Source organism: Saimiri boliviensis, chromosome 3, assembly GCF_048565385.1.
Source record: "Saimiri boliviensis isolate mSaiBol1 chromosome 3, mSaiBol1.pri, whole genome shotgun sequence".
Classification (NCBI taxonomy): domain Eukaryota; kingdom Metazoa; phylum Chordata; class Mammalia; order Primates; family Cebidae; genus Saimiri; species Saimiri boliviensis.
The window spans coordinates 80290498-80305743 of NC_133451.1; the positions used below are offsets into that span (position 1 = coordinate 80290498).

General features: G+C 40.1%; 1 protein-coding gene across 6 annotated transcripts in view; it reads left to right on the forward strand.

Moving 5' to 3' along the window:
• AFF1 (ALF transcription elongation factor 1) overlaps nt 1-15246 on the forward strand; it is a 206818-nt gene that overhangs the window by 156465 nt on the left and 35107 nt on the right. For all 6 annotated transcript variants that reach the window (XM_074396407.1, XM_074396410.1, XM_039468193.2 and 3 more), the window contains 3 exons: nt 2530-2584; nt 14006-14060; nt 14186-14223. In XM_074396407.1, the coding sequence (XP_074252508.1) occupies nt 2530-2584; nt 14006-14060; nt 14186-14223 (148 nt within the window). The remainder of the gene's footprint in view (nt 1-2529; nt 2585-14005; nt 14061-14185; nt 14224-15246) is intronic.

Below are 15246 nucleotides of genomic sequence, written 5' to 3' on the forward strand. Positions count from 1 at the left end.
CCTCAATTTTTTTAATGTTGTTTGAATTGCAAGGATGTGAAGAGAGAGGCAAAAGTATTAGAAAAGCAAGAAATAGAATATCCTTTCTCTACAACAGAGATGAATAAACTACAACCTGAAGGTTAAATCTGCCCTGCCACTCGGTTTTCTAAATAAAATTTTATTGTGACATAGCTACCCAGTCATTTATTATTCTACAAAGTATAGCACAGAAAACCTAAAATATTTATTGTCTGGCCTCTGTAGGTAAAATTTGCTGTTCCCTGCGCTAGAGATAATGAGTAAGATCTTGCAAAGAAGTCATAACTAAATTTTCCCCCAAATGCAGAGAAACCTGACTATATTGCTACTACAGTATCATATGAGTAGCCAGGTAAAATTCATGGAAATGAATGGCTGCTTGGGGAGATTTGGAAGTCTTTTTTTCTCAACGTTTTGGCAGCTAGCCCAGACCAGTGGAGTGTGTACTGGTCCGAAGGCAGAACACTAGCTCAACCGTGGATGGGGTTGCTGTGTACCTCTCGGCGCTACCCTGCCCCCACCTTCGGTCTTCTTGGGCTGCTGGTCATGTGGTGGTATGTCTTCTGTGGGGTTGCTCATGGTTTGCTTTGTTGCTAACTCATGGTTTAGAAAGAACCTTTAGTTCATTAAACCATTTGATTTTCTCTTTTAGCAAAGTATATTTGAAGATGAACAGGCAAGCACTTTCTTGGCCAGGGATGGATCATCCTTTTGCCCTGGGATGGTTTATCCCCTTGCCCTGTGCAGTAGTGTGGGTCAGTTCCTTATTACTCCAGTGAGAAATTGTCTAACCACTGGTGGGTCTCCTGGAGGTCCTGGCTCACCAGCTGCTTACCCCCAGATCGTTCATGCTGCTGTCACTTTCTTCTGCTATTCTGGGAGCCTTACTTATCTTTGTGAGAATGTGGTCTTTGTGGCCTGAAAAAGAGGAATCTAGTTTGTTGTATGTTGGATGAAGAGGATGATGGGGTATGGATGGATATAGCTTTCAGTGAAGAGAAGACACACGTTTCTTAAAGTATGCCCAGCACGTCAACTGATTTCTTCAACACTGATCTTACGGTACTGGTACATAGGTTTTAGAGTCTGTGGGGAGGGGAAGTATGGGGATTTTACTTGGATGCGCTAATGTTATATGTCCACAATTGCAAAAACATAACCAGACCCTGTGGAATTTAGAACCCAGTCAAAATGATCCTGTAGAGTCCCTGTGAAGGGTCAGAAGAGGGGCCTTTGCCCCTCTCATTTGAAGTCTTGGTCCTAGCTTTCTAGACCAAGGGGAGGCCATTTGAAAACATCATATGAGAGCTGCTGCCACCATGAGGGTAAAGTGACTAATTACAGATATGCAAGGTCTTCACATGACATGTGTGGGAAATGTCATTCAGCCCTGCCTAAAAGGTACCTATGTTTCTTTCTCACTTCCAATTCTGTTTCAGATCCCTATTACCTCATGTCTAGACAAATGCAGCTGCCTCCACATGTAACATTTCCTGCTTCCTTCTAAGTTATGTCAGGTAGCACTACCAGAGTAATCCTTCTGAGAAATCACTGTGTCATGTTCCTGTTTAGATCATTGATGTGTCTTATCGCCCAGCAAATATAATCATAACTTCCCATCCTGCCCTTCAGAGCCCTCTGAAATCTGCTTCCACCTGCTTCAGTGCCGCCCAGCACGGATTCAGCACCTCAGCCCTGCTCTTTCCAAACTCAGACCCTCTCTTCATGTTTGCTCCCACCTTTCTCTCTCTCTTGCCAGCATCACTCTGCCAGAATCTTGGCTGTCCTTTGTAACATAGTTCATTTTGTTCTTTCTTGAATTTGCCTTCTTTGGCATTAGCAAGAGAGCAACCATACTGTGGATTCCCAGGGCAGTTAATTTATGTGATTGACCTGTGTCTTCATCTCACACTGCCTAGGATTACAGATAATTCATGGGCCCATTTCATGTCCCTCAGTCAACTGTGAGCTCTTCGAGGACAGGGCCAAATGCCTTAAACATGTTGGTCTCTATGAGGCCATATGTAAAAATAGCTGCTGAATGAATGAATTGCAGGTGGGGAGTTGAATAACGAAGGGACAGGTGGGAGGGAGCGCACCTAGGACTGGGCTGTCAAAAGGGAATGACAACAAATCACTGATATCTGTGTCAAGTCACTTGGGGGCCAGGGCACTGGGAGCATAGCCCTGGCAGCGTCCTTCCATGTAGGCGTCCACCCTGTCAAGGACAGGGAGATCTTCCAACACGTAGGAGAATTCCTGGCATCATAGGTAGGGTATACTGCAAGCATTGCTTTTCAAAGTGTTTTTGGCCTATTGAGAGTTTCTTGATTCTGAACAAGCCTTCTCTCTAGAAGTAACATATATGTCATCTTACAATGGTGGGATTGTACCAAGTATGCAGTGTGATCAGGTGGAAAGTGGGGAGGGACAAGAAAGAACTCACAACTAACGACGCTGTAAGTATATGTCATTTTGTTGCTCTGATAATGTTTCCCTTCCCCACAGAACAAGATGATACATCTTCAAAAACCCACCCAAATTCTCAGCAAGGAACATCGTCGTAAGTAAAATGCTTTTTGTTTATTAAAAATTTGTAGTATGAAATTATAATGGCTCATCTAATGTATGGCTTAGATTTTTTTCCTGCTTTTATGTAATGACATGAATAAGATACTGCTGCATTGTAAAGGGAAGAGACGGCCCACGTTAATTTCTGTTTGTTTGATTTTTCTGAGACGGAGTTTTTACTCTGTCACCCAGGCTAGAGTGCAGTAGCACAATCTCGGCTAACTGCAACCTCTGCCTCTTGGGTTCAAGCGATTCTCACGTGTCAGCCAGCTACTCAGAGTAGCTGGGACTGTAGGTGCCTGTCACCATGCTCGACTAATTTTTGTATTTTTAGTAGAGACAGGGTTTCATCACGTCGGCCAGGCTGGTCTCAGATTCCTGACCTCAAGTGATCCGCCTGCCTCGGCCTCCAAAGTGTTGGGATTACAGGCGTGAGCCACCATGCTCAACCTAATATTTGGATTAAGTTCCCCTACTGAAGACCTATGTAGCATTGGAGAGTTTGCTAAAGGGTCTTCTTGAGGTGAAAAAAGGTTTTTGAGCCATTATTTACACGTTAACTGTGAAAATAGAAGGCCTTGGCTTTTAAAACGTCAGTCTTAAATAGCCTTAGCTGTTGGAAACAAGTTTTGGGGGATGTGCACAATTGAAGGTTTTCTGCCCCTTTTTGGCCTAATTTGCTAATGAAGAGCTAATCTTATTGCCCAGCTATTCTTTATTAAGGCCAGTAAGTTCATATATATTTTGGGTTTTTGGAACATTTTAGACTGCATATTAAAGATTTTTAAATTGGCATTTTTGACCCAATTTGTCATTTCTCGATGGTGTTTAACTGTTACTTATTTATTTTCCCATGACAAGATGTGGTCGTAGGGACTGAGTGAGGAGGCTTTCCTTCATTATCTGATCTGTCACTGTCTCTGTGTTGCTAGTCTCAGGATTTCAGGTGACCCAGGAGTTTAAGCTCCAGCTTTTAAGAACCAAATACTGAGCTGAAGAGGTTATTCTGTCTTCTTGCCATGACTAAATGTGAAACTGGGTTAAGTGATTGTTTTCCAAGTGCCGGTTCCTTGATGTACTTTGTTTTCATTTCATCATAGCTAAATGAGGGGGAAAAAGGAACATGAAGATGAGGTGTTTTTTTGGTCTGAAAGACGGGTATTGTGCCTGTGGTAAAAGACTGTGTTTTATTTGTGGTACTGGTAGATGATGAGGTTGGTTTGGTTGTTGTTTTTAATGCCTTTTGCTGAGAAAGTAAATGTTACCTTTTGTCAGTTATTCGTTTTGTTTTGTTTTGAAACAGGGTCTTGCTCTGTCTCCCAGGCTGGAGTACAGTGGACTACAGGGGCACTCCCAGTTATTTTATTTTATTTTATTTTATTTTGTTTGTTTGTTTTTGGTAGAGGTTGGGCCTCCTTGTGTTGCCCAGGCTAGTCTCCAACTCCTGGGCTAAAGCAGTCCTCCTGCTTTAGCTTCCCAAAGTGCTGGGATGACAGGTATGAGCTTCCACATTTAGCTTCTTTTTTTTCCTTTTCTTTATTTTTGGAGACAAGATTGCTATGTTGCCTAAGCTGGAGTGCAATGGCTATTCACAAGCCCAAATAGCACACTGCAGCCTCAAAGTTGTGGGCTCAAATAGTTCTCCTGCCTCAGCCTCCTGAGTAACTAGGACTACAGGCACAGCCCACTATGATGGTTCCCCTTCCCTTTTCTCTTTCAGCTTTTTTTTTTTTTTTAACACTTTTACTTAGTCTGTTTTAACATATTTTTAAAGACAGGGTCTTGCTTTGTTATCGAGGCTTGTCTTAAACTGCTGAACTCAAGTGATCCTCCAGCTGCAGCATCCTGAGTAGCTGGATTACCAGCACACACCACCATACCCCTTTATCTCTCTGGAAATTTTACTGGCTGCTGATTTTAAGACTCTCAAGTCACTGACGTGGATTACATTTAAGGAAGGAGGAGGTTTGTTAAACCAGTTGAGGGCTGGTAGGGAGTAGAATCTGCAGATCAAGGACCACAACTGTAAGAATCCTATAGAAGCGCTGTGGTCTCCCCAGGGTTTTACATGGGGTGTTTCTTTGCAATGGTTGTTGTCAAGCCCTTTAGAACATAAAAGACCTTGACCATTGTCTTTGGGGCAGCCAGGAAGGGCATTAAAGCCTGGGCATCCTAATTGGCTATAAGCATAGAGGGGAGGAGCTCTCCCAGGAGTACAGTGGTTGGAGCAGTTGCACCAAAGTGGGGAAGTCACTGTGTCTCTGGACTGTGGGTAAAGGAAGAAAGGCGGCTGGGTCTGATCAACACCTGAGAGGCAGCCTCAGACTAAGCCGGCAAAAGTCACATTCTCTCACTCTAGTTTCTGTCAGCTTTCAGAGACAGACCATTCCTGCGATGACTCTGTTCAGTGAAATGAGTGGGGTTTATTTGTTTTTTTTTTTTTTTTTTTTTTTTTTTTCTGGAGTCAGAGTCTTGCTCTGTCACCAGGCTGGAGTGCAGTGGCCTGATCTCGGCTCACTGCAATCTCCGCTTCCCGAGTTCAAGCAATTCTCTTGCCTCAGCCTCCTGACTAGCTGGGATTACAGGCGCACGCTCCCACACTCAACTAATTTTTGTATTTTTTTAGTAGAGACGGGGGTTTCACTATGTTGGTTAGGCTGGTCTTGAACTGACCTCATGATCTGTCCACCTCAGCCTCCCAAAGTGCTGGGATTACAGGCATGAGCCACCGCGCTCAGCCTGAAATGGATGACTTTCTTGATAGCAGTGTTAAACCACTCATATCAGAAGTGCCTAAAGGTTGCTAACAACTATATTGTGAAATGTAGTGTTTGCTTTGTAATAACTATTCATTTATACATATAAAATTATCTAGGAAAAAATATTTGTGATGATCCGAATAGATTTACAGAAGGGGTGAAAGTATAGGACCTAGTGGAAGGGAGGAGAAGGAAGAGTAACACAGAAGAGAAATGATACTGAGGCTGAATAGATAATGAAGGTTGTGTGGATTTAGTGATTATGTGGGGGATGGCCATGGTGATATTGATAAGTGCCAAAATGAAACGTACCCCTGGGAAAAAGGAATGACTTTTATGAACTCACTTTTAATGGAGATTAGATGAAAGTAGTGTCCCAATTAATTTGCAAATTGCAATCATTGTTTCAGATTTGGTATGGCAAATCTCTGAGTACTTGCAGGTTAATTTGATCTATTGTCAGCGTTAGGTTTCTTTGACATGCAGTTAAGCTATTTGAGTGGCACATAGAGTGCTAGGGAGATATTCTAATGCATTTTGAATGTCAGAAAAAATTATTAATTACAGGGTCATTTATACTTTGGTTTAAAAAATCAATCTAAGTCTTAATGCTTTTTCTTTCGGAGTTATGAGGACTTGGGAATCCTTAGACAAGTGGAATAGGACATATAAAAGGATAAAAGAGGGGCACAGCAATAAAGGGTAAGCTTGTGAGCAGGTCTGTATTAACGCAGATATGGGTAGAGGGTAGCAAGGTGGTAGAAGGATATAGGTGTGAAATTTAATGTAATGGTTTAGCATTTATTTCTCTCTGTAGTTTTAGCTGTAGTTATTTCTCAAATAATGAATTCCTTCTGTAAAGTTCTGTAGGTAACTGATTAGCTAGGATGTTAGTGCAATTTGCCACAAAGTTTAAGAGAGGGCGTGTTTGTCTAAGGGTTCTTGGCTTTGGAATCCTCCTCCTTTCCAAGGCTTAGATCTGTGAAGTGCTGAGGACAAAGTACAAAGTATTTCCTTTTTTTTATACAGTAATTGTGTCCTTCACGTAACTGTGGACAATTCTCTTTCTGTGCAGCCAGGTTTAGATTACTGGCGTCAGTGCGTTTGAAGGCGGACAAAGTGTTAATATTTTAGAAACTAAACGGCAATTTATTTGTTTCCAGCTAATTTGTTTCTTCCCCCACTCCAAAATTGCCAAGTGCTTACAAAAAGGTGCCTTCCATTATTTTTCTTTTTTGCCTCAAGAGATAGAAATTAGTCATTATAGCAATTTGAAATTTTTATTACTTATGTGGGAAGTTTCTTTTGAAATGAGGGAAATTTCTGGATGTGAAGGCTGAGATGGGGATTGTCCCTGGAGTTGGAAGCGGAGGACTGGTGACAAGTTAATAAAGGCTGGGGTGAGTCCGGTACCTTTCAAGTGAGCCTGAGTTTCCAGCTTTTACGCAAAACATTGTTGGATTTTAAATATCTTGGTAAAGAACTAAGGAAGACTCATTCTATCTATCTATTGTAATGTAAAATTGTCACATCAGGACGTAAGTAGTGTCCACTGAAATGTACTAGAATCAAGTCCGAAGACATGCTTTACTTGTAGCATATTTAAACATAGTTAGTCTAAGGAAATTAAATTTTTCCTCTAGTGTTTAAATGTTAACTTACACAGTTTGAACCTGAATATTTCATTGGCAGGTCCAATTGAAAGTACAATTTACTGATAAATAATATGGAAGTAGTAGAAATCTGCCCCATGTGTAAAGCTTAGAACTTGACATTGAAGTAATATCTGCATCCCTTATTCACAGTTCTTCACCTCCCCCAAAACAAGGAATGAACATTTGTGCTGGTTATTTGTACATCTGTAGATCTGCATAAAACCTTCAGCATCGTAGAACATTTATTAATTAAAAAATTTTTTTCCCTAAGTGTTCATCTCACTTTTTATTTTCCTTTTTTGAAACCATTGAAACCATCTCATTCTGTCACCCAGGCTGGAGTGCAGTGGAGTGACCTTGGCTCACTGCAGCCTCCACCTTCTGGGTTCAAGCAGTCCTCCTACCTTTCCCTCTCGAGTAGCTGGGAGTACAGGCACGCACCACCATACCTGGCTAATTTTTTTTTTTTTTTTTTTTTTTTTGAGATGGATTGTCACTCTGTAGCCCAGTCTGAAGTGCAGTGACATGACCTCGGCTCACTGCAGCCTCCACCTTCCAGGTCCTGGTTCAAGCAGTTCTTCTGCCTCAGCCTCCCGAGTAGCTGGGATTACAGGCTTGTGCCACCATGCCCAACTAATTTTTGTATTTTTAGTGGAGGCAGGGTTTCACCATTTTGCCCAGGCTTGTCTTGAACTCCTGGGCTCAGGCAGTCGCCCACCTTGGCCTCCCAAAGTGTTTGGATTACAGGTGTGAGCCACCTTGCGGGACCCCACATTCTGTGTGCTTGGTGCTGCTTTAGGTACTTGGAGAAACTGTGGTCAATAAGACAAAATCCTTGTCTTCCACGTTTTGTAACAAAGTGTAGGTGGCACATAATACAGAATAAGGGATGTGACAGTGGCAGGGTTGAGAGGAGTTCTTTGGATAGTAGTTATACTTCAGGGAAAAGAGAGGTCCAGAGAGGTCACCAGAGAGGGTGACGTTTGATAAGAGAAAGGCAGAGACTATTTGCCACCTTGAAAGGAGCTTGACAGTTTATGCTGTAGGCTTTGAAAGCTTTTGAAAACCTGAGGGAGTAATTTTTTTTTTTAATGACCACTTTGAAAGAGCTCATTTTCATATATAAAACCTGGTTTTGGGGGAGCCCTTAAAGGTCCCTTTAATTGTTGTTTAACATCATAAATGCTAACATACTCCTATATGTGACCCTAGGCTACTTTAAGCATAGATTGAAAGATTGAAGAAAATATGTTTTAATTCACTAGGAATCTGTTAGCCTTAAGGGTAGTTTGTATATTTCACCCTCTCTTTGGGATGCTGGGCTGTTAAACCAACAAGGTGTGGTCCACTTTCACAAGCATGTTCACATTCCTGCCTCCTTTGCCCCCAGCAAAGGCCTGTAAGACCCTCTGTAACCTACCCCTACCGCCGCCCCTCCCCCATGCACAGGTCCACTTTCCATTCTAGCAGCCGTGGCCTCCCTGCTCTTTTTGGTGCCCTGAAGACTCTCCTCACAAGGCTTGCATTGTGCTCTCTCCCTCCTTTCAGCTCCGTCCTGGGGTCGCCTCTATCAGCAGTTTTCCCTAACTACTCTATATAAAACAGTGACCTCCAACTATCCTTTCTCTTTTATCCTTTTCCTTCCATAGGCTTGTTACCCACCGAGAAATGGTGTATTTTAGTGGACTCCCTCCTCTAGACTAGCGGGGATATTTTTCGGCTCCGAGTTGTAGCCACAGGGTCTAGAGCAGTGCCTGGCACATAGTAAGTGCTCAGGATGAATGTAGAAGGAGACATTACATGATAAAGTTGATTAAATACTATACACCATGTTTAATAGGTATGATTTTAGATTTTGTTTTTAGTTGAAAGTATATCATTCTCATACCTTGTCATACTTACTGATTTAACTTTAAATTTTCCCTCATTTATACTCTTGTAATTTTTCTCATTTCCTTATTTGACGTCAGATAATCTTTACTTCATCCACGGAGTTTAAGTAATCTTTTATAACTCCAGCAACCATTTTTATCATATCAGCCATTAACTTTTTTCACTTAAGTTAATCATGTAGAGTCAGTTTCCCCTCTATCTTGTTATCCCGTAATTCCTGTAGAAAGTTTCTCCATGAACTTGAATTCTGCCTTCTAAATATTGTCACCATTTGGGGAGTTCCTATTAAATGTTGTGTCACAACTGCTGGAGATCTGCCTTTTCACTTTTTCGTCTATTTTTTGTTTAGCCTGCTTTGTAATTTGTAACCTACCATTGACCCTTAGAATGTATGAGCAGTCCTTATTTCTACCATATATCAAGAAAGGAATCAGAGCCTGATTGCTTTGAAAATGCTGGGATTCTGAGGCCAGGCACGGTGGCTCACACCTATAATCCCAACACTTTGGGAAGCTGAGATGAGAGGCTTGAGCCTTGAAAATAAATGAATTCAGCCTGTGCATCTAGTAAGACCTTGCTTCCACAAAAAATTTCTTGAAAAAATTGCTGAACATGGTGGCACAAACCTATAGTCCCAGCTACTCAGAGGGCTTAAGTGGGAGGGTCACTTGAACCTAAATGGCGCAGAGGTTGCAGTGAGCCATAATGGTGCCACTGCATTCCAGCATGGGTGACAGAGTGAGACCTTGTCTCAGATTTAAAAAAAAATAAAGAAGATTCTGAATGTGCCCTGGAGCTCAGCCTCTGTCTCCTGCCTTATGCGCCATTGCCCATCCTGTCTCTGGATCAGTTTTACATTTGTGAGACTCTTAAGTTTACACATTCTCACATACTTGTTAATGGTTCTTGAAAAGTGTTACTTTTCTTATTATTTTTAGCACACCTGATACCATGGTTGTGACCTACTAATTTTAAATAACTACTGTGAGCTTGACTTCACTTGCTCTTTCTCAAAATGATCATAAGAAATATTAAGCCAAGAAATAAGGTTATGTAAATACTTTTTGGGTCTGAACTGGGATGTTACAAATATTGGCAGTGAAAGCTTTGGGCAAGCCCAGTCCTAAGAAATGGAAAAGAAATGGCAACTTGTCTTTATGTCTTCACGCTGTAACAGCTGGGCTGACTCATGCAGTGTGCCTGCCAGGACCTGTATGTGGCTCCTTAAGCTTTGCTAGAACAGCTGCCTGAAAAATGCATTTGTACAAAGGGTTTTGAAAATTGTTTGTTACCTGTAAGCAAAAAGTTTACCTAACCAAATGTAAAATGTGATGAAACCTATATGTAGTTTAAAGAGTTGCTTTATCTGAGCAGTTTGTCTTCTTTTGAACTTTGTATCAAAATAGGTAATACGGTTCCGTATGTTTTGCCTTGGAGTTTGAAAATGAAATTAGTTATTTGACCAGTTAAAGTATGTAAGATTTAAAGTTAATTTATTTTTGTAAGGGAAACATAGCATATTGAATTTATTCCAATAGAAAAGTTGTTTTATTTTAAATCAAGGTCTTTCTCTTGGTGGGTTCTGGAACTTAGATTAATTCCATCAGTTAGGTTTTCTAACCATTGTGTCAAATATTGGCCAGAAAGAGGGGATCTTGTATCAGATGAGATAGATTGCATCCTAGCTCCAGCGTGCACAGCTTCATGATCTTGGGCATGTCAGGTGGCCGTTTCTGTCATTCTTAGAATATGAAGGGATGATCAAAGCCACCACACAGGATTGTAATGATAGGCAGCATCTGTTTTGATCATATAGTGAGCACACCTGCATGGTACTATTACTTATTTAACAGAGGGGTCTTATTCATTCAGCCTGCCTTTTTTTTTTTTTTTTTTTTTTTTTTTAAGTACCTACCAGTTTCTAGACAGAATATAAAGGTAAAAATAACTTGATCCTAATTCAAAAAAGCTTATAGGTGAGAAAGAAAAAGCATATCCATTGAGCTTTCTGTTCTCTTGACCTAGGCTTTATTGCTATGACTGAGACTGGGTCTAAGAGATTTGGATTCTCTTGTGGGGACAGAGGTGCTCACCCAGGTGTGCTGTAGTCCATTTCCTCCTCCTTCGTGTTCAAGGACTAGTTCTGCACATAGAGTGTATGCTTGGCTGCAAATACAGTTTGTGGGACAGGCAGAGGACATTAGCCTCTTAAATTTAAAGGAAATTTAAATTCCTTTAAAATTTGTCTTTATGCCTAAAAACCCTTCACCTGTCATCAAGCAAGCTCTTTTTTCAGCTGCATAGATTTACTGTTTTTTAAAAAAAATCATAATGGCATTCATGATTAATAATCTATATTAGCATAACTTAGTTATGACTTGTAACTTTTTAAAAAGGTAGATGTCATACATTTTTTTTAAATCAGAAACTTTAGAAAAAAATGTTTCTCTTGCTGCAATTTTTTCCTCCTGTAATAGCATGCTAGTTTATGTTGAGATACCCACCTCTGGTGACACAGTAAATCATGCTTTCTGGAATTCTGTGCTTACTCTTGGCTGTGCCTGCAGACACTAGTGATAGACATGTCTGCTGATTCTCATGTGAGATACGTTCATTCTTTATCAAATAAATTATACTCACAAATTTTTATTAAGTAAAATACTTCATGTGTAAATCTCAGTGCATCCCAAATGAGGGAGGAGAGGTTTTGTTTAACCATACTGGTTTATGATTTCTGAGTGTTTCTTTGGAGATAACTTTTGCAATCTTCTTTCAGAGATCACAGTCCTACTCTTTAGGTTCAGAATAGATTTTTTACCTGCAGGCCCATTTCATGTAGTCTACATAATTGTCTGAAGGGAAAATTTTTAGAATCTGTGACAACATATTCATGGTACCTGTTTATCTTGAATTCATGGTACCTGTTCATCTTGAGGAGGGAGTAGAGCCAAAAGTCAGAACTTTCTCTAACTTTCTGATGTACTTTAGGAGAGCACATTCATGGAAGTTAGATGTTCAGTAGTTAGAAGAAAAAGTTACAGAATTTTTAATCCTGTGCTCAAAACAGGAAGTGTGGTTGGATTACATGATCATTGATGTTACAGGAATTAAGGCAAATCAGTTTATTCAAAACAAACTTAGTAACTAAGAAAGAGGTCCCTTTTTTGTTTTGTTGTGGTTGGTGGCTAATATTGAATACACCTTGCCAGATTTTTTTTTCTGGTTGTATTATACTTTACATTTATTCCAAAGACATGTCTTTTATCTTTTGCTTTTGTGTATCCCAGCCAAGCTACCACTTAGCAATAAACCTGTTGAGTGACTTTTTCTTGTATACCATTATGTTGCTAACTGCGAAGTCCTGTGACTGAAAGCTATATTTTCTAGCCTCGAAAAAAAATATGAATTTAGCCATACACGGCGGCTCACGCCTGTAATCCCAGCAGTTTGGGAAGCTGAGGTGGACAGACTTGAGCACAGGAGTCCTAGATCAGCCTGGACAGCATAGTAAGACCTCATCTCTACAAAAACACAAAAATTACCTGGGTGTGGTGGCATGCACCTGTAGTCCCAAGTGTTCAGGAGGCTGAGGCAGGAGGGTTGCTTGAGCCCAGGAGGCAGATGTTGCAGTGAGCCAAGAGGCTGCAGTGAGCCAAGATCACACCTGGGTAACAGAGTGAAACACCCTGTCTCAAAAAGAAATAAAAATGTGAATTTAGCTTCTGTTAGATAAATATTGAGCAAGATCTACATTTACAAGTTGCTAACAGTTTTCATTTTATTTAGAAACTTATCCCAGTATGTTTTTAGTACATTTATGAAAGTTGTTTCTTGGCAGAATTACCACCTCACGTAGGCGGTCATTTACGAAAGAGCCAAGTTTTATTCATTTTCATTAGAAAACATAGTGATTTTTACCAGGATTTCCAAAGTAACCGTGCCCGATTCTTCAGTGGTAGATAGTGGCTTTGCAGTAAAAATCGTTAGATTTTTGAATAGGTATTTTTGGAAATACTAAAGGATTTTAACCTCTAATAATTCGCTTTTTGGAGCATTGATAACACTCCAGCAGATTATTTTTTCTTTTCAGTTTTACTTAGAACATTTCCTCAAATAGCCATGCTCATAAAATTTGGGGGAAAGGGGAGAGAGGAAGCAATTACTGATTCTTTCCTGTGATATTTGGGTATATCCATGGAATAAGGTCAAGCGTGGGGGTCGGGGGAGTTCTTAAAATTTGACAACACATGTATAGATTGGAAAATACTTGCTTTTTACTCTTTAGGTTCACCATAAGCCAGAATGCCCACAGATAAGTTTGAGGAAATGAACTGATTTTTTTTTTCCCACTGAAACAATAGCAATAAGGTTAAACATAATTTGTAGACAATCTCGTTTGTATTACTGTTTTTCTCATTGGTCAGTGTTTACATAGGCAAAAGAGAATAATTCATTAAGTGTCAAAAATAGAGCTCACTATTAATAATGTCCTTTGGACAGAAACGTAAAGTAACTGCACTGTTGGGTGATAGTTGCCTTAATAGCATCAAACGTCTACTGTGCGTTTAATTCTAATGTTGCACTTTTTATGAGCTTGGCACCGTTCTGAGTGCTTTACAAATATTCATCCATTTTTAATTCATTTATTGGCTAATTACTCTAGTTCAGTTAGAGCTTATGGAAGAAAGTAATTGAGTGTATTATGTATTTCTCCCCTCCACCCCTGCCATTTGTTCTGTTTTCATGGACCCTGACCTCACTGATTGGGAGCTAGGGACTTTAGTCTCAGGGCTTGCAATGAATCTTTGTCATGTGGTAGTTCTGTTTCAATGTTTGTAACATGTGAAAGAATCTGTTTTGAGATGGTAAGAGGTTTGCACGTAGTTGGTTTCTGTGTTATAATTGTATAATTGCATGTTGTACATTGTAATTGTATAATTGTAAAATTTACATTTCTAGGAAAATACAGCATTTAATAAATAAAGAGAACTTACACATATCCTCTGTCTCTTTTGTTTAATTAGGCATATTTTCTATTTATATGCTAGAAAAGTTGTTAGAAATCATTTTACATTCTTTTCTTCTCTGTGTCCCTGCCTGTTCCAGCATGCTCGAAGACGACCTTCAGCTCAGTGACAGTGAGGACAGTGACAGTGAACAAGTAAGTGTTGTGTACTCTGTAGTACCAGGAGGCCTTTAAAATCCACCTAACATATCTGAGCTGCTTGTTCTAACCTGTTTTTTGTTCTTTTCCTGGTCCTTCTTCCCCTTATTGTGAATGCCTAGACCCCAGAGAAGCCTCCCTCCTCATCTGCACCTCCAAGGTACCGTATGGATTTCTCCCCATCTGTACAGAATGTTTGCGATTTTTTACCAAATGGGAAAAATAAAGCTTTATTTAGTACTTTCACAGTTTTTTCATGGGAAGGAGCTGAAGGATCACAGTAAAAGGAAAGTACCTCTTTAATGCTTTGGAAGCTTAAATCAGTCATAGGGAGGTTGTCAACCCTATAAAAGCAAGATTGCAACACTCATCTACATTGTCAGCATAGATGTTAAAGATTTTTAAGTGTTTACAGGCATGCTAGTTCATGCCCGTATTTCCAGCACTTTGGGAAGCCCAGGTGGGTGAATCACTTGAGGTCAGGAGTTCAAGACCAACCTGGTCAACATGGTGAAACCCTGTCTCTACTAAAAATGCAAAAATGATCTGGGTGTGGTAGTGCATGCCTGTAGTCCCAGCTACTTGGGAGGCTGAGGCAGAAGAATTGCTTGAACCTGGGAGATGGAGGTTGCCGTGAGCCAAGATCATGCCATTGCACTCCAGCCTAGGTGACAGAGTAACACTCCATCTCAGAAAAAAAAAAAAAAAAAGTAGTTTACACACAAGCTTAAAATACAATTTATCATCAGTATTAGGTAATCAGTATTTGAAAAGTTAAACTGATGAGCCCAGTGTTTTAATGGAGGTAACAGATTTGCTGTTTTCAATAAAGCTCAGTTATTTCCAGAACTTCTTTTCCACTATGCCTGTTTTCTTAGATATATGAATTTTCATATTGTTTCAGCTGCTTTTCAAAATGATCAGCAGTGCATTTTAGTGTGATGGGAAATGGAACAAGCCAGCCATACTTTAGGAAATGTGATGATTTAATTTTTTGAAAATATAAACTATTTGAACTACTTTTATATTTTCCTCTGGTAATATGCCAAATACCTGCCTTTCATGGACAAAGTTACATTATTTTACTCCCTTGAGCTGTGCTCATCCACTCAGAGTCGAGATCAGCAATAAAATCTTGTCCATTATGCAGGGGATGTTACCGTGAATGTGGAGGAAGCCCATG